Raw genomic sequence first — 19,043 nt, 5'->3', positions numbered from 1 at the left:
ATGGAATTGTTTTTTTGTGCTTCATATTATAGTATGTATATGTGAACATATTTTGCTATTTTTGTTTAGATTAGCAGATTTTTCTTATGGACCTTAGTGAATCGTCATTGTGAGTTTTTTGATGATTTATTGAAAGGGAATTGTTCTATTTCTTTAATGTAGATGGATAGATCATGGATGAATACTGATAGGAGGTCTTATGAATATAAGTTAGGGGTGGCTGAGTTTTGTGAGTTTGCTCTGGGAAATGCTAGAGACCCAAACCACATTTGTTGTCCTTGCATGAAGTGTGGAAATACGAAGGATTTTTCTACACAAGTGATCAAGGATCACTTATTTATAAATGGGATTGAACAGAACATGGGGAGGTTGTAGTGGAATAGGGATCAGATATGGATACTGAAAGTGTTGAGACAGAGGCAAGTGAATCAGAAACTGTGGAGGGTAACATCGGGGCAGATTATGAAGTAGAATTAGATAGTGATGTAGAGTTGGAAGGCGATGAGGATGAGCAGCTCTCAAGGGAGTGTAATGAATTCAGGAAGTTTGTTGATGATGCCAACAAGCCCTTGTTCCCTGGTTGCACTAGGCACACTAAGATGAATGTGCTTGTGAGGCTTTACAACTTGAAAGCCAAACATGGTATGAGCGATGCGGCTTCAAGGAAGGCAGTCCAAGGATGGCAGTTTCAAGGATGAAGAGACAAAAAAGAAGGCTGAAAAAATAGTAAGTCTAAATATCCATAGTGTATGTATGCAATTTATTCAGATGATATAGTTATATTTGTACTCTAAATATGTCAGGATGCCTTGAAGAAAAGGGTTGCTACTGGAGAACTATCCATTGAGGGAAGTGATGATGTCTTAACATTGGCGTTGAGGACTCCTGAGCATGGGGGAAGAGTGCGTGGAGTGGGAGGTTGTGTGACTCCTTCTACTTACTTCCATCTACCTAAACGTAGAAAGGAGAGCATAGAAGCAACAGTTAGAGTTAGTGTGCAGAAAATAATGTTAGAAGAGAAACAAAAGATAGTAGAGGAGGCAAGGGAAAAGATAATCGAGGAAGCAAAGGAAAAGCTTGTAGCAGATGAGCGGGCATTTTGGGGAACCAAATTTGCTGAACTTGAAGCCAAGATAATTGCCAAAGAAGCTGGGAACTGTGATACTCCCAAACCACATGTTTCTAGTCAAGGGAGTTGTTCACACACAATTGATGAGACAGGTCAAGAAGAACTGCCAAAAGGTGCATTGGAAGAAGAAATGAACCATGTGGATGGAAAAGCAATTCATGGAGCTTTAGATATGATTGAAAACAAGGTTATGCAACGTAAAAGGAAGGGTTCAAAGGTGATGAAGGGAGGCCCTTTGGATGTTTCTCCATGCTTGAAGGACCTTAATCAGTTGAAAAACATGGTTTAGAAAGAGACTTTGGAAGAAAATGTGTCACCGAATGATATTCAAGTGCCACAGCATGTGGAGGGGGCAGAATATGTGGATTTGACATTGCTTGACTCTTCAAAAAAGGTAACTCTGTTTTCAGTTTACACCCATATTGGTAGAATTGATGAGTATGTTATTTCCGCAGGTTAGATTGATCTAGTATAAATTTAAACATATAGGCAGGGTTATAAATATTATTTTTTGCATGTTTTTCAGTCATCTGGAGCAGAGATTAAATGCAAGTTGGCATTAGGTTCTGTTGAACATGTTGTTGCTTATGCTACTGTTATGGACTGTGATGATAACAATCAGCTTATTCATGGTGCTCCACTTGGGGATGATAATCTGCGTGTTTCTATCTATGAGGCGGTTGAGGAGAAAGCAAAGGTCCCATTTCCGATTAAAGATGAAATTGAAACTGTTAAGCAGGCTATGGGGAGTTGGGTAGCATGGCCTAAAGAGCTAATCATAAGGTCACTTGTGAAGGTAAGAAAGTATAAATGAAACTACTCCGATCACATTCACTTGTTTAAAGAAATTTTCTTAAGTTTAGATAAGCTGCATAACATCTAGGTTACATTTATTTCCTTGTTCTAGAAACCTATCAAGGATAATGCTGAGAAGAAAAAGAAAAAGAAAGAGACAGTCAATGAAGACTCAGAGGTACAATTTAGCTTGGCGTCAATGGCACCTACATTACCAGAATCATTGAAGATGCTATGTCAGTGGGGTGAAGAAAAATTCAGAGACGGGCGTACCATCAGCTTCCACATTGAACCTGATGTCTTTTGATATTCTCGCAAGACCTTTCTAATGGGATCAGATGTTCGGCGACTTGCAAGCATGAGGGAAGTTAGTGGAACTTGCATTGTTGTGTATCAAAGGTAAAAAAAATTCAAATTTTCCATTACATATCATTGCTGCAAGTATGGTTGCTGAAAGTATTTTATTTGGTGTAAATGCTTGATAGGTATCTCTATGAGCAGTTGATTGCTTATAAAATGGTAGACATGGTTGCATTCATTGACCCTTCTCTAATTGGTGCAAGTGGGTCTGGGAATGGAACTGTTAGGGCCCAACACATTAGAGATAGGCTTGTAACTGCAAAACCAGGACAAATGTTCATGTTGCCATATAATTCGGGGTAAGTCCATGAAAGTTCTATTTTTCGTATATTGTTTGCAATCAATTTGTGCCATGTTGAACATATATTCTATTACAAGATATATGACTATTTTGTATGCATGTAGTGATCATTGGATGTTGACAATTGTTGATCCGGACCAAGACACTGCCTATTTTTTGGATCCTCTGAAAAGACGCTTACCCACTGGAGATTGGATGTCTATAGTGGAAACGTAAGTCACTGCTATAGATAATGCATTGCTGAGATCATTATATCTATTTAAACATATATGTTGCCCCCTTCTGTTTCTCTCACATCTTCATTTTCTTATTCTGATGTAGTGCACTAGGTATGTATAATTCTGAAAGGAAGAGGAAAGGCCGGAATTCAGTTATGTGGAAAAATTTGGCTGTAAGTTTCACCTATGCATATAGTTGTCTTGCAAAAACAGTATTTGGTTTGTTGTTTAATGATCATTTGTTTTTAGGGCATTCCTCCCCAACCTAGCAACAAGGAGTGTGGGTACTTTATCATGCGATACATGAGGGATATTATTGAGGATAAAGACCTGTCATTATTTCCTGTAAAGGTAAACCCACCTATAAATGTAGTCACTTTACTTGGTTTCTATTGAGATTGTGGACATAACAGTTATGCATGTCTTTGCCTCACTTTGATGTAATACATTGGTTTCAGTGGGAGAGGAGAGATAGCAGCCACTATACCCAAGCAGACATTGATCAGATGCGAAATGAGTGGGCAAAGTTTGTGGTCAAGGCGTATGTGTAGGAGATGAAGGAAAGCATTTCCCATGACATAGGTTGTTGCTGAAGGAAAACATCATTTTGGCGTGCTTCTCTGCTGGTACAATATCCATGCACCATGTCGCATGTTTTGGAACAAATATTATGTTTTTGTACCAGCTTTTGATGTCCCAAGTAGATGGACATGCATTTGAGTGCTTTTCTTCTTTTTATTTTGGATGGGATGATTGGGAAATGCTCCATTTTAACATTTGAGGTTTATAATATGGGTTGGATTATTCATTTGATAGTTTGCAATATGATTTCTTTACAACTGATCAGGGTTTAATAATTAAGTCCAAATGGAGCCCCATTAGTAATGCACAAAATGCAGGCAATAAAAATTGTCATACAACAGATTTAATGTTAATGTTACGTTGTCTCAATACACCAAAATCCGGGTACTCACACAATGCATTCTTATATATCACACAATGGTTTTACCAAAATGTGTCTCTTCAATTACACTCATACAACTGTAACAAATGCATTCTTATATATCACACAATGGTTTTACCAAAATGTGTCTTTTCAATTACACCCACACAACTGTAACAAATGCGTTCTTATATATCACACAATGGTTTTACCAAACATGCGTCTTCTCAATTACACTCACACAATGGTTTCACCAAAAATGCGTCCTCTCAATTACACTCACACAACTATAAAAACAGAACTACGTTGTCCAAAACTAAGCTATACAACAACCATAGTCTCTAACTGAAGTCTGACGACAAATCAGAAGACAGTGAAACTTAAAAAACGTTGTCTGATAATGTTTTCCAACAACATATTGAAACAAGTTTCGTTGTCTGATGCATGCACCAACCATGCGCAGCATGGCTGCACGACAGCTCTGCCTACCATCTGCCGAGAGAAGGCACAACGCTGATAACAAGAGTATGTCGACTGTTTTCATATCATACAACGGTGCATCACCGTTGTGCTATTTTTCATCACACAACGCGTCGATACACAACGGTGGCTGTCAATATCCCACAACGAAAAATATCCATCGTCTGTTTCATTTTTTGGCCTTGTGAAAATATCTTGCTTGTTTTGCTGCTTTTCATTTCCCAAGTGCTGCAACATCATTTGAACTACCATTGTTATCTTTCCATCAAGATGTCATGCATATTCCGCATTCATCCAAATTTATGTCTTCATTTCTAAACAACATACAACTATTAGGACATGCATCTACTGTTTCATAAGTGAATCTAAGATCTTCTGTTAACTTCTGGGCTTCATAATATGACTTGGGAAGTTGCACACCTTCAGGCATAGATTCTTTTGCTATCTCAAGTAAAGTTTTGAAGGATTTATCTATCCATCCATGGAGCACCTTCGCTTGCAAAAGACGAACTGTAAATGACAAAGTTGTGTATCTCTTAGAACCTGGATACAATGGAAGGTTTGCATCCTCAAGAAGCTTCAAGAACTTCTTGGTAGGTTCGTTTGCCCCTACATTAGGATTAGTTGAGTTTTCTTCACTAGTCTGTTCATGTGTTCCTACATTAGGAGCTCGTAAAGCTTCTTGGACAAGTCTGATCATATCATCCTCCATGTAAGAATCTAACCCAATACCATTTTGATTTCCATCCACTGGATGAACATAATGATTAGGCTCACCAAGTTTATCCCATTTCCTATACTTCTTAAAGAAATCATAATCACGAAAATGCTGCCGCACAACTAATCTTACATAGAGATAACGATTTTCGCACTTTCTACAAGGCCAATAAATCCTTGAACCCAGATCCCTATTGATGTATGCAAAAGTCAAAAATTGATCTATTGCATCATAATATGCTAGAGAATGCCTATCTACTAAATCTATCCATGATTTGTCCATATTTCTCCTTAAGCAATCAAATTGAACATCTACGTCAAATAGCCAAGAAAAATATAGTTTATTAAATTATAACCATGACTACTAACCAAACAAAGGACTTCAAACAATTAACCAAAGTGAACAAACATTGCCTACAACTGAGCTGCCATCAAAATACAACACAAAAACTATAAATTCCCAACATCAAAAGTGTAAAATTACTATAAGCTAGTTCAGTCCCTAAAAGAAGGTAATTAATTAAGCAAAGAACATATACTCTAGTTGCAATAAACAGATAAGCTTTGTTCAAAAATACATTAAACAAAAATATATATATAAAAGCGGCAAACAAAAAAGATAAAGCAGATAGCTTCTGCATTTATACCCAACAATCTCATCCAAGACACAAAAAAGTTGTGGCTTACCTTGAATTTTCTATGACGAGTGGAAGATAGATGATAGAGAATAGAGGACAGAGCAGATTAGCCTCCAAGTGATACGCAAATAACCTGCAAAGCCAAACAATAAGATGCAAACAGGTTATGAAGTATCAAACTTTAGTGCTTCAGGCAAACAAAACCAATTAACTGAAAGGGAATGAAATTTAGCAAAATTAGTAAACATGCATGAACCAAACACAATACAAAACTCTTTGGTGCTTTGCTGAAGATTTCCACATTTGTGGAAGCTTCTAAGTTTTCTAACGACACTAAGAAAACTGGACAAATTAAACTGAAATAGAGAATGTATATATGCTCTGTAATTAAGTTATAACATAATTTGCTGCTAAGTTGGGGGAAACTAACAACACCAGGGGAAAGCAGACCAACTTTAATATAGCAAACAGGCCACTTGAAATTAAAAACAAAAAGAAGATCAATCTAGAAGAAACTACTTAAAAAAACCGGGCAGACCAAATACATAATAATGTCACAAGCTTCCAGATGACTAATTTTTCAAGCAAGAGCCGGAGCTTAAAGCCTTGAACTTGGTATTTCATACTGTCATAAACTTCAGTCCTATTGTTCATGATCAAAATGGTCAGGTCCCCCTTTAAACACATTATTATTATTTTTTTAACACTATCAACTTCATTGGGTACATATTTATAACAGCATTGAAAGGAAACCCACATCATAATTCCAAACAAGAAGTGGTGGTCAAAGGGTAACAGATGTTGAATTCTGGATCAATATGTTAGGGGAAGGTAGTATCATCTTGGGATGATATGCACCTTCATCGAGATAAAAAAAAATTCGTATGCAAAATCTGTTTAACAAAAATCAATACTTGATTCTGGTTTTATGGAAATGTTAGCTGATCCTTGATTGAATGCATGCCAAATTTTGGAAAAGAAAACAAAAGTTGAAAAGGTTGTGTATAGAAATCAATGAGCTCTTATTTTCCCAAAAGCAAAAGAAAATGCATAGACAACAGAATATTAAAAGGTGAAAATAAACGAGCTTCACATGCAATCATGGAGAGAGAGAGAGAGAGAGAGAGAGAGGTATGTGTTCAGTAAATGTAAGAAGATAACTTGCATTTGTCATTGAAAGAAAAATAAACAAAAGAAACAATGTTTGAAATGAATCTTATATCTGTAGGTCTCCATTGTTGAACCCTTGTGAGTTCTAAAAAAGCAAGATTAGAACAGAGCATATTTCATATCGTCTTTTAAAAAGTAACCAGCCAATTAAAAGAATCTATGAAATAAATCTCAAGAACCTAATTGGGCATGACACCAAGTTCCACTGCTATCGGGTCATCAAAATCCTAGGATAGCACCAAGTTCTAAACTTTAATAGCACCTACCTAAATTTTTATTTTCCTGTATAGTTATTCCCAAAGAATTTCAAAAACCATGCACATGCACTTCCAAACCTGTAGCCTCCATTTCACCTTTAAACCCGTAGTAAAGTTTCTATCTTGGAAGCCTAAGGTTGTCCGCTGAAAGTGAGTCACTTCATGTTTTTAAGGTTAAACTTATCCAAAGCTAGTAGATTTCAGTTAACTTTCCCTACTGTTTAGAATTCATTAACCTTACTCAGCATATAAGCAAACTACACACAGGTCACATAAACTTGAGGGAAAAACACTTGAGACTTGTTACAGGTTACAGTCAACTTCAGGTTCTTTTGTAGGATAATCAAGGAAATCTGATCCCATGACCCAAAAACTCGTGAAACACTAGACCAAAAATTTGTTTGGATGCTCACCAGGCAAATACTAACTTATACACCATAGCAGCTTGCATGCACAAATTAAAGTTCTAGTGGCCAACCCAATAGCTAAATCATATGATAAGTAAATTACTAGAAGTCTGCAAACATCATTTCCAATATGCAGAGAGACTAAATCAGCATATATATCAAAGTCACCATCTTGGATCTGGATCTAGATCTCTCTCTCATATAATGGGCTAGGGGAAAAGCAAAAAACAAAAAAACCCTTCATTTGATTTATTCCTAAACCCCAAAGGCATAAGCATCATTTTTTTTTTCCTTCCAAAATGATCCAAAGGGAGAATGCTAAGGCTGGAAGGACTATATTACATATCATATACATGCTATAGTTTACTTGACAATATAAAAAGAATGGAACTGTGTTTGTTCCAAGTATGAATTCTATGATTCAGTCAATTCACATAGGTTCTGATATGGCATGTGCAAGCATTAATAAACATTTTAAGCATAAAATAGTTTCAGCTCCATGTATTGCTTTCCCCAATCAACCATCCAGTTGCAGTTTTGAGTAGTGGATTCAGCTCACATTCACAAGAGCCTCAAGTACTGTGCCGTCTTTTATATATAATAACTAGACAATATACAGCTAACAAGCATATGAAAGAACAAGTACCTTCACTAGACTAGCATTTACAATAACCTCTAACGGCCCTCAAAATATCTCGCAGACAAATGATAGGATGACATGGTTATGTAGTGATTAGTCATGGCAATGAAATTATATGCAACCAGCTGCTATGGAGAACAAAATTATCCACTAATTGAGAAACATGTTAAGCTAAATCTATTGAAACAGCAATGTACTCTGTTTGGTTTTCTTGCTAACCTATAAACAATACTTTGATCGTGTTCCAGCTCCAATGAACTAAACAAACAAATCCCAGGATCCCTAACTCACAAGCCAAAATAGAAAGAAACAAAAAATCCAAAATTCTGATTTAATAAATAAAAACGCATATCCAAAACAGAAGAAATCAAAACAAACAAGGAATAGAGAATTAATTACCTTGAGGAGGGTGTTCATTGTGCAGATGAAGTTGAAAACGCAAACGGAAATTGAGGAATCCAAAATTCTCTCTCTTTCGTTCCCTTCGTGAGGACCTGGTTAGTTCAGAAAAGACCAGAACATGTCACTTAATCGGGGATTGCAGGAGAAAGTGAAAGGGAAACCAACGAAACATCCAATCTGACATATCCAAAACCAAAAAACATAACTATTCTTCCATAATTAAGCAAAATCAAAAGTAATTTCAGATACACAAACAAATTTTCTATACTTAATTCCTCTCAAACTACAGAAATCATACTCTTCCATTTCATAATTTGAACTAACTGAATTCAACCCACTGATGGAAGAGAGAAGATAGTTGAGAGAGTGAATTGAACCCACCGAATTGAACCACTGATGGAAGAGAGAAGATACTGAGAGAGCGAATTGAACCCAACTTGAGAGATCGAAAGAGAAGGTCAGTACTGACTATGGCATATGAGGTTCTTCGGATGCAGACAAGTTTTAGGGTTTAGGAGAGGGGAAGATGGAGTATGAGGTTTCACTGTAATCTGATTCAGAAATTCACATGTTAAAAGAAAGCTTTTCGATCCTTTTCAAGAGATTGAACAAAAAGGGCAAGGAAATTAGAGGTAACCTCATTCTGAACCTGAAGAAATGTAACAAATTTGATCGTATTCATTAGTTTTGTTTCAAACGGAGTAATAGAGGGATCGAACAGAATGAAAATATTGGAAACAAAGAGATGGGATTTACCTTAGAATTTGATTAAGCCCAGAAAGAAAAGAAGAGAATAGAAGGCGTTGAATGTTTAAGGAAGAAGAAGAGAGTTTGTGTTTAGGTTTCAAATCTCAGGGGAGTTTGCGTTTAGTTCATCGGGAACTAAAATCTAGACGCGCCTAATTTTCGTCTCTTGTCGCCTTGGAGCTAGGTTAAGTTTGCTTTTCAACATATCTGGAAAATAAGTTGAAAAGGAAATAAAGCTACGGCAATTGCAGCGAAGCAAGAATTAGGAAAAATCTTGCTTCAGCATTTTTAATGTCGTTGCAATTGAAGCATTTTTATGCTACGGCACTCCTTTGCCGTCGCAAACTTTTTTTTTTTTGCGACACCTTGTTTCCCGTAGCAAATCTATGACCAATGGCGACGACATTTTTGCGCCGACTCTAACTGCGGTGGCCATTGCAATTATTTTTTGTAGTGAGAAGGAGAATGGGGGCAGTGCTGCCCCCCTTTGGTGTGCGGTGTTGGTGGTTGATAAAGTCGTAGAGAATGATAGGGTTGGTGCTATTTATACATATATGAGTTGTGGTGGCTGTTGATCAAACAAAGAGGGAAAAAATGAATGCATCTCGTCCATTGGTCGAGAGGGGAAGAGAATTAACATATCAAGCTGCTGTGAATGTAGGGATAGGAGCACATGCTGGCTTTTCTTTTGGTCGGGAGACAATGAAATGATCTTGGCTAGGACACGTGGCATGACCAAAATTGGTCTAGCGGTGCAGATGCAATGATGCAATGTTTAATTAACCATTTGGTTAGATTGTGTCATCATGGACTATTATATATGTAAATATATATCGATTTATAGAAGCCAAGCTTGACCTCCGTAATCCATATCCATATACCGATTATGATGACGAGTGGAACCACACTGAGTATAAAAAATCTTGTTTGTGGGGTAAGTTAAATCCTTCTTTGCTTAGCTTGAAATATGCGAGTTATTTAGACCTCAGCTACAATAATTTTCATGGGATACGGATTCCCAAGTTCATTGGGCAGTTTACAAGTTTGAGATATCTCAATCTCTCAACTTTAGGGTCTTATTCTTCATATGTGGGAGAGATTCCCTCTTCTCTTGGTAACCTTACAAACTAGAACTATTTGGACATTAGTTCTGATATTTGTAGTGATGTTTCTTCCAAGAACTTGAATTGGCTTTCTCATCTCTCTTCCCTAAAATACCTAAATGTCGGAGGTGCAAACCTTAGCGTCACCGGAGTAAGTTGGCTTCATAATGTTAACATGCTTCCTTCACTCTTAGAGTTGCATTTGTCTGGTTGCCAAATTCAAGAAAGCCTTCCACTGTCGCCACACATGATTAATCTTACATCCCTTTCAGTCCTTGATATGTCAGAAAATTACAACCCATATATGTCACTTGATTCTATTAAATTCTTCATTCCCCAAATGGATTTTTAATCTCACTAGTCTCATAAAACTTGATATGAATAGGAATTCTTTCAGTGGTTCATTTCCTCATGAATTTGCAAGCATGCAATCTCTGGAACTCCTTGACTTAACTTATATAGGACTCCAGGGTCAACTTCCCAATTTCATTGGAAATTTGTGCAAGCTAAAGTTCTTAAGTCTTGAATGGTAGCAAAATATGGACATAACATTATCTGATTTACATTAAGAATAAAACCAATTGATTTATCTTTACATAAATAACAAGAAGTATATAATCATAACTCCAATTCTAGTTATCTATTGAGGAGTATGTCTCTTAATAGAAGTAGGAAGCTCATTAGTAATCAACCTGAATTACATCGAGTATTAGTGATAAACAATAAGTCTCCTAACTAGATAAACATGAAGCAGTGTTGGACTCCTTATGGGATGAGTCTAACTCGTGGTTTTGGCCAATATATATAGGGAACAAAGTCCCTGTATTCATCACCAGTTTTTAGCATATTGTTCAGCCCCATTCTAAAGCTTTTGGTGTTGACATACATAAGGCTTCTTGCTCTAGTTCTGCTGCTATTCAATCCGTGTTCCAAGCTGCTCAAGATGTCGAACCTAGGCTAAGCTGTCTCTGCAGGGATCTAGAGTGTTATTGATCCAGGTGGAGTCCTAGTTCCACTAGGAAAGTTATTCTGCAGTTTCTATGTGGATGTTATGCAACTAGTTTAATTGTTCTTGTATATGTGTTATATGTGTTGATCTTGGTTATTGATGTATGTTGTGTTGCATCATGAATTTAACAAATGGTATCAGAGCTTGTGAATTTCATGAAACACATATCATGCGTTTTTATCTTGAGTTAGAAAACAATACAGTGAAAATTATTTTCTAAAATTAAAATATATTTTTAATACTAATCCGGTTTTAACTATATTTTTAAAATTAAATATTTTAAAATATATTTAAAATATATTTTCTAAAATTATTTTTAACCCGGTTTTAGTACTAATCCAACTCATTAAGTAAATAGACCCAAACCCGAGTCTAGAGTTAAAATATTACACTACTACACAAAAACATTCAATGACGTTTAAAAAACTTCAGAAAAAGATTTTCATGGCGTTTTTCAAACGTCATGCAGAACGTCATCTCTACTGGTGCCATCTTATGTGGCATGAATCTATGACAATCAGAAAATGTCATAGAAAGTATTTCCATGACAGTTCCAAAACGTCATAGAAAGTTTTTTCATGACATTTGATAAACACCATGAAAAGTATTTCCATGACGTTTCATAAACGTCATCAAAACTATTTCCATGACGTTTATGAATAGCCATAAAAACTATTTCCATGACGGTTTTCAATTGCCATCTAAAGTATCAAAGATGACGTTTATAGAGTGCCATAAAAATAGCTTTAATGGCGATTAGCAGTCGCCATGGAATAATTTCCATGACGTTTTTTAGTTGCCATTGAAATGCTTTCATGACGTTTTGTGAATGTCATGCTATGTTTTCATGACATTTAGTGAATGTTGTGCTCATATGTTCAATGACATTGACAAAGTGTCATAAAATAAATAAAATTTAAAAAAAAATTATTCAGTATATTTAATATTTAATCAGAAACAAATATTATATAAATCCATCACCAAATATAGGGAAATTCGTCCAAACAGTGTCTTAACTTTTCCAGACTATTAATTTTCATACCTATATTTCAAAAAACATCAAAATAGTACCTGACGATTTAAGCCCGACCCAACTTCCGTACCTAGCAACAGTAAAATCATTAACTCTAATAACTTTTGAAGGGTATTTTCGTCATTTTACTATTCATCTTATCTGAAACCATCCTCATCTCCATCCTCTTCTTCTCCTCCACCGAAACCATCACCAAACCAGACTCTCAGATCTATTGATAACTGATTCTTTCTTTCCTTCTTCTTCTTCGATTGTTTCATCAAACCAAGGACAAAGCGCTGTCTCTATCTCTCTTAATTGCTGCTTCTTCGATTGCCCCATTTTCGCACCACCAGTGAACCCAAACCCGGCCCACAACCAGCTCCAGAATAGCCCGCTTACGGAGGTCTGATTCCCGTGGTGGAACAACGCCAACGCCAAGAAGCTTCCGCACCCAGCAAGAAATCGAGGATGACGTCCGCCGCTTCGACTCCTCCACCAGAATTGCCACCGTCGCTACGGACGACTCCTCCTTCGATGCCGAAGCAACATTCAAATCCATAGGCACGCCTTCGTCTCCCTCAAGCCCTTCAATTCCAGGCAGAAAATACAAGTACTCCAAGAAGTTCTCAAGCTCGCACCCAGTGTTTATCTGAGTCATCAGACCCACGAAGCTCTCAAGTATCTCTAGAGAGAAGCCAGAAATCAACCGGAAAGCCAACATCTCCGTCGGCGACGATGGGCTCTCTTTGTGAAATGGGCATCATCAGTTCACTTTTCTTGGTTGATCTGATTTGGGTTTTCTTTTTTGACTTGTTTCTATGGTTGTTTTTCTCAAGAGATGTGTTTGTTCAGACTGCTTTGATTGATTTGTATTCAAAGCTGGGACGAATTGGTGAAGCCCATAAGGTGTTCGATCAAATGCCTGAGAGACATGTTTTGCATGGACTACAATGTTTTCTTCTCTTACTCGTGTAGGGAATAAGATTTTGGCGAGGACATTGTTCGATGAGATGATAGAAAGGTGTACAGCTAGTTGGAATACTATGATCGACGGCATGAAAGGTGCAAAGAAGTGAAACCAGAAGAGAGAACAAATGGTGAAGTTGCAGAGAGATAGGAGGATGAACAGTAAAATGATGGAAATACCCTTCAAAAGTTAACAGAGTTAACGATTTTACTGTTGCTAGGTACAGAAGTTGGGTTGGGCTTAAATCGTCAGGTACCATTTTGATGTTTTTTGAAATATAGGTATGAAAATTAATAATCTGGAAAAGTTCAGACACTGTTTGGACGAGTTTCCCTCAAATATATCACACATTGTTATTGAATTCAAAATACAAAATACTTATATATATATACATATATATATATATAAATATATAACTGCTTATGCCTTGTCCAAAAAAAAGCTAGTTGCCAATACTATTTCAACTATCACAGAGAATGTACTTAATCGGCCAAGCAACAGTACTTCCAAGTGCATCTTCCATAGTCACAAATTCGGGCTGACTTTGATTGAATACAACATCAGGCATGGCAACTTCCTCAATAGCAATTCTATAACAATCAGGTCCAAGTTTGTAGCCATGCACTTTTGATTCTAGATGAATATCAGAAATGTGTCCTCTAGCCACTACTTCATTTGTACCTTCCCACTTTAGCAACTTGCACTTATCATTGATAGAAAGTTGGGTGCTATCTTGTCCTGACTACAAAATCCAAAATGGGATATACACAATCCAAAGTTAACTACAGTTTTAAAACACGTTCCAAAATCCAGAAATTTTACACAATCTCATAAACATGTTTCGAGGCTGGATACCATGAGGAGAAAGTTTACACAATCTCATAATATACCAAAGCAACATAATACAAAACCTCACCAAAGCAAAGAAACAACAATCTTAGAACAACCAAAGCAACATATCACACTTCACCAAAGCAACAGAACACAAAAACCCACCAAAGAAAAACACAAATTCCAGTAAATATTTAACTGCCCAAATGTAAATGTACCTTAGAATTTCCGGTACCAGTACTTCCTTCACCATGTTCATGTCCATTCTAATTTGTATATAAACAATGAGAACAGTATATATAAGTGTAAACCAGATTCTAAGTAACAAAGTGGAATGCACCAAATTCCTACTTGTGGAGTATTAATAGGATCAGCATGCATATTTCCACCACCACCACCACCACCATGCCCATTTTGGCTCTTTCAAAACAATCACAAACAACTTTAAGGGTTTTTTTTTACTATGTATAAAGACTCAGGGAAGTTGTTTTCATCTGGCAGCATATTTTTGAATTCCTTCAGGAAGTCATCAAACCTAGAATTGGAAAGACCAGATGCAGCTTTCAATTTGTACAAGTTTAAGGTGGCTGATAGCTTTGTGTATTTTGTACAACTTGGGTATAGAGGAATTTCAGCCTCCATAATCTTCTTTTTGTACTTATCTTCTGCATTTGTACAAGATGCACTTGCAACGCCATCAGGAAACTGAAAGCAGGCATCTTTATACATCTGATGAGCTTCTGGCATTTCATAATCCTCATCAAGGTGAGGTGACATTGCATAATCATTGACTTGAACAGATGTGCTAGGCTCACCGTGTAAGACCCAGACTTTATAGTTAGGATCAAAGCCATATTTGATCAAATGTAAGAACAAATCATCATCAGTTTGTGGGCTACAGTTTCCACAAACAGCGCAAGGACATATGACCATGTCAGGATTCCTTGCATACTTCTTAGAGTTCAAGATAAATTCCTTAACTTTTGCTTTGTACTCAGAACTATTTGGTGACCATTTTATCCAGCTCTTATCCATTTTATCCAGTTTTTGATGGGATGAATCATGAAATTTAAACTGACCATAACTCTTGATATAGTTATTCTTTAGTTAATTAGTTTATAATTTGTTTGGATTTACAAATTAGTTTATAATTTGTTTACATGTAAAAACAAATTATAAACTAATTAACTAAAGAATAACTATATCAAGAGTTATGGTCAGTTTAAATTTCATGATTCATCTCATCAAAAACTAAATTTTATTGCTAAAACAAAAGTCAATCTTCACAACCAAAGAAAGTAATTCAAACCAATTTAAATAAGGAATGCGGAGGATCTGAAAAGTAATATACATAACTCAAACCAATATGCATAACTCAAACTCAATCTTGACAGTACATAGATAGATATTAACTACATCATCCAATACAAAGTAATGAAAACTTACAGTTTTTGAAGACTTTCGCCAACAGAGAATAATGTAGATATGCAGTACTTAATCAACCAATGAAGGCAGAGGAAATAGAGCAAGAGGGGAGAGAATCCAGAGAGTTTCCACTTCCTATATTCTGTGATTGGAAAATTGTAACATAATTAGGAAGGACAATACTAACAAGCAGGTACAGCTGCAAATAAAAAAACTACAGTAAATAAAATGAACAAAACAAGCCTAAGTTAAAGGCATAAAGTAGAACAAGCACAAATAAAGAAACTAATGTTCTTTCTACCTGTACTAGAAAGCCTGAGTGATGTAGGAGTTGCAGCTACACATACTACCCTACAGATTTATCACACTAATATTCTTACGGTACTTTTAGCTGAGTTATCTCCAACCAACCCAGAAAGAAAAAAAAAAAAAAAAAAAAAACAGACGCGTATGATCTGATCAAGAAATGAACCGATCATACATATATGTATATAAATATTTGCAGCTGTAGATGTCAATAAGAGAAAGTTGCAGGTGTACATATGAACAAGGCAAACCCCATATATATATATATATATATATATATATACAGGCCCTATCACAGGCGGACGTCCGCACTTTCGCTAAAGTGCGGGAAAGTGCGGACGTCGACGCAGCAGGAGGTTCCAGGACGCGATGGCGGCGCGGGGCTAGCCGGAGGGAGGCCGGAGGCGTCCCAGACCTCTTTTGGGCAGCGATCGAGGTCGGAGGAGGTCGGGGTTGCCAGTTTCTGGGCAGCCACCTCACCTGCAACTGCAGGTTCTGTACAGCGCTGCAGAACGGTCACCGGCGACTCCACCCGACTGCAGACCAGCTTCACAGACCCCCAGCGTCCATTAGGCAAGATGCGCCGCGCTGTCGACGCTCAATCGAGGCCGAAGGAGCGACGTCTGCACTTTTTCTGGGTTGTGGACGTCTGCTCTCGAACGGCTCCGTGTATATATATATATATATTTGCAGCTGTAGATGTCAATAAGATAAAGTTGCAGGTGTACATGTGCACAAGACAAACCCCATATATATATATATATGTATATATATAGTTAAAGACAAGATATAGTTGCAGCTGTGAATCCTCAAAATGCCAAGCAAACACAAATGATTCAATAGGATAAATATAAGAAAATAGAAATAAAACCCAAGTAGTCTCAGACCTCTTTAGCGTCCACAACGATTGACAATGTTCTATTCCAAAACAAGAGTCACAAATTCAACAAAATGACACTTCAATACTAACAAAAACACTTGTTCAGAAATCATTTAAGGTCCGAGATCGAGTATTCTCATAATTCATTTAAACCTGTGACGCAGTAAGTCCTACACTACCTGCCCTCTATAGGATATAGAAGGCAATTGAGTTTCGTAGTGAGCCCGGGAATCGTTGTAGTATTGCAACGACTAAAAGCACTTACAGAAATGAAATTCGGATCATTTTCTAATAATGGAAGATAGTGAAACGAAAACGAGCCACAAACCCATTAGACATAGTTTTCAATAGCTCCAAAGAACTCAAATTCTCAAACTCAATCATTTGCTCACCAATCACTCAATTATAGACCCAAAAATCACTTCAAAACAAATTGAACTTATCCAAACACCACAAAACCCTCCAATTCAAGCACAAACTACCAATCCAATCCCTCAATTGCAAAATCATCACAATTACAAATCGAAAAACCCAAAAAAAACAACAGGTAAAGGATTTGCAGCAGAGGTCATAAATCCACATAAAACCCAAGTAGAAGAAAAGAATCAAAAAGCAAAATTGAGATTACTTGAATACAGTGAGAGAGACGATGAAGGCCGTTGAGAGAACAGATAGGGATAGACGATGGAGAGAGCCTTCACACAGTGAGAGAAGGAGATATAGACGATGAAGGAGTTCTTTTTCGAGGTTTAGATGAATTTTCTTTTCTTTTTTGTTTTTCAGGCTAAGTGTCTTCCTAAGACTAGAAAGACTTTTTAAAAAAAAAAAAATGGTTATATGGTGCCAGATAAAAAGATCTGGATGGGCTAAGCGCGTAATGAAAATTTGGCGCTGGTCTTTAAATTTTGGGCCAAATGTTTTTATGACATTTATGAAATGTCCCGTTTTAGAATCAATGACACTTTACAAACGTCATAAAAAAAATTCTCATGCCATTTTTCAAACGCCATGACCCATTTCAATTACGGCACTTATCAAGCGTCATGAAAATATTTTTTATGACGATTTCCAAACGCCATGGCCCATTGTCGTTCATTGCACTTATCAAACGTCATGGAAGAACTTTTCATGACTTTTGAAAAACGTCATAAGAATAATGGCAGTTAGAAAACATCATCAAATAGTATGACTTTCAATGACGTTTGCAAAATGTCATAAACTTAAGATGCAATGTTGATCCATGACGTTTGCTAATAAAAACGTCATGTAAAGGGTATTTAATGACGTTTTGGGCAAATGTTATCTAAATATTGTCATTAAAAGTCATATTTGTAGAGGTGTTAGTTAAAGAATATTACCGTTAGAACATAACGGTCACTTATGCTTTAGGGATCAGATTGAGTAGGGCTTACTGAGATTGAATTCTCAGTTCTGAGGATTCAAGACCCTCCTTTAGAAATTTTTTGATCAACAGAAGGGTTAAAATTGTTGCTTGCTTTTGATTCTTGCTTCCGCTAAAATAATTGTTGCAGCGCTGTAGCAGAGGCCAAGGTATGTTCATTGAGAATCTCAAAACTTGTTCTTCAATTTCTGCTTATGGAAAGGGTTGTCATATGGATCACTATTTAGCATATGGAAAGGGTTGTCATTATCATATTGGAATGCTTGATCATACATATTGATGGAATCATGCATATAGTTGAATGCTTTACTGTGATCGTGTGATATGAAGTGTGAAATTGAGAATTATATGGTTACTATGATGATGTGATATGATTGAGTATGGTTTGTTTATGTATGCTATGGATCTTTAATTAACAATATGTCTCCCAAACATTAAATCTGCAGTATTGTTATTTTCATAGCATGTAAGAAAATTAATAAGTTCATATGAGGAACTGAACATGTGGTTATTAATATTTGATTTTGTGATTCTTGAAAGATTGTTTTGATCATTTTGCACAAAGCAGATTTTCATTATCAATTTTCAAAGATTTTAAGCAACAACAAAACTGCAACTTGTGTTTCTGCATCTAAAATTGCACTTATATTTTGTCTTCTAAATAAGTAGTTCACTGTGTAATCTTGAGTGCAGAATAGTGTCATATGTAAACACAATTATCTATTTAGATACCTTGAAGCTTTTCTTGTCCAAAGATATAGACTTATTCATGGAATAGCAAATTTTTGTTAAATGCAGTATGATAATTAAGAACTTTAGAATGTTGAGTTTTATGCCACAAAGGTGTTACTTGATATTATTTCAGTTATGGGGTTTTATGGAAAACTAATTATGTATCTGC

General features: G+C 36.4%; 1 protein-coding gene across 1 annotated transcript; it reads left to right on the top strand.

The window, feature by feature from the left end:
* The first annotated feature begins 1,033 nt into the window (after positions 1–1,033).
* Positions 1,034–3,618, top strand: LOC112202536. Its single transcript, XM_040519374.1, has 7 exons — positions 1,034–1,523; positions 1,656–1,925; positions 2,037–2,323; positions 2,410–2,797; positions 2,907–2,976; positions 3,053–3,154; positions 3,262–3,618. The coding sequence occupies exons 4-7, from the start codon at positions 2,592–2,594 to the stop codon at positions 3,352–3,354; spliced, it is 471 nt and encodes a 156-aa protein (XP_040375308.1). The 5' UTR covers positions 1,034–1,523; positions 1,656–1,925; positions 2,037–2,323; positions 2,410–2,591; the 3' UTR covers positions 3,355–3,618.
* Positions 3,619–19,043: the final 15,425 nt, after the last annotated feature.

Source organism: Rosa chinensis, chromosome 5 (genome assembly GCF_002994745.2).
Source record: "Rosa chinensis cultivar Old Blush chromosome 5, RchiOBHm-V2, whole genome shotgun sequence".
In the NCBI taxonomy this organism is placed as follows: domain Eukaryota; kingdom Viridiplantae; phylum Streptophyta; class Magnoliopsida; order Rosales; family Rosaceae; genus Rosa; species Rosa chinensis.
The sequence above is the reverse complement of the archived record's forward strand: the minus strand, read 5'-3'. Positions and strand labels throughout refer to the sequence as shown.

What these genes read in the sequence shown, in the direction of transcription:
- LOC112202536 (XM_040519374.1), top strand. Translation starts at nt 2,592, where the DNA reads ATGAAAGTTCTATTTTTCGTATATTGTTTGCAATCAATTTGTGCCATG. An exon ending in TGGATGTCTATAGTGGAAAC is followed by an intron (nt 2,798 to 2,906) that starts GTAAGTCACTGC and finishes ATTCTGATGTAG; the next exon opens with TGCACTAGGTATGTATAATT. An exon ending in TTATGTGGAAAAATTTGGCT is followed by an intron (nt 2,977 to 3,052) that starts GTAAGTTTCACC and finishes ATTTGTTTTTAG; the next exon opens with GGCATTCCTCCCCAACCTAG.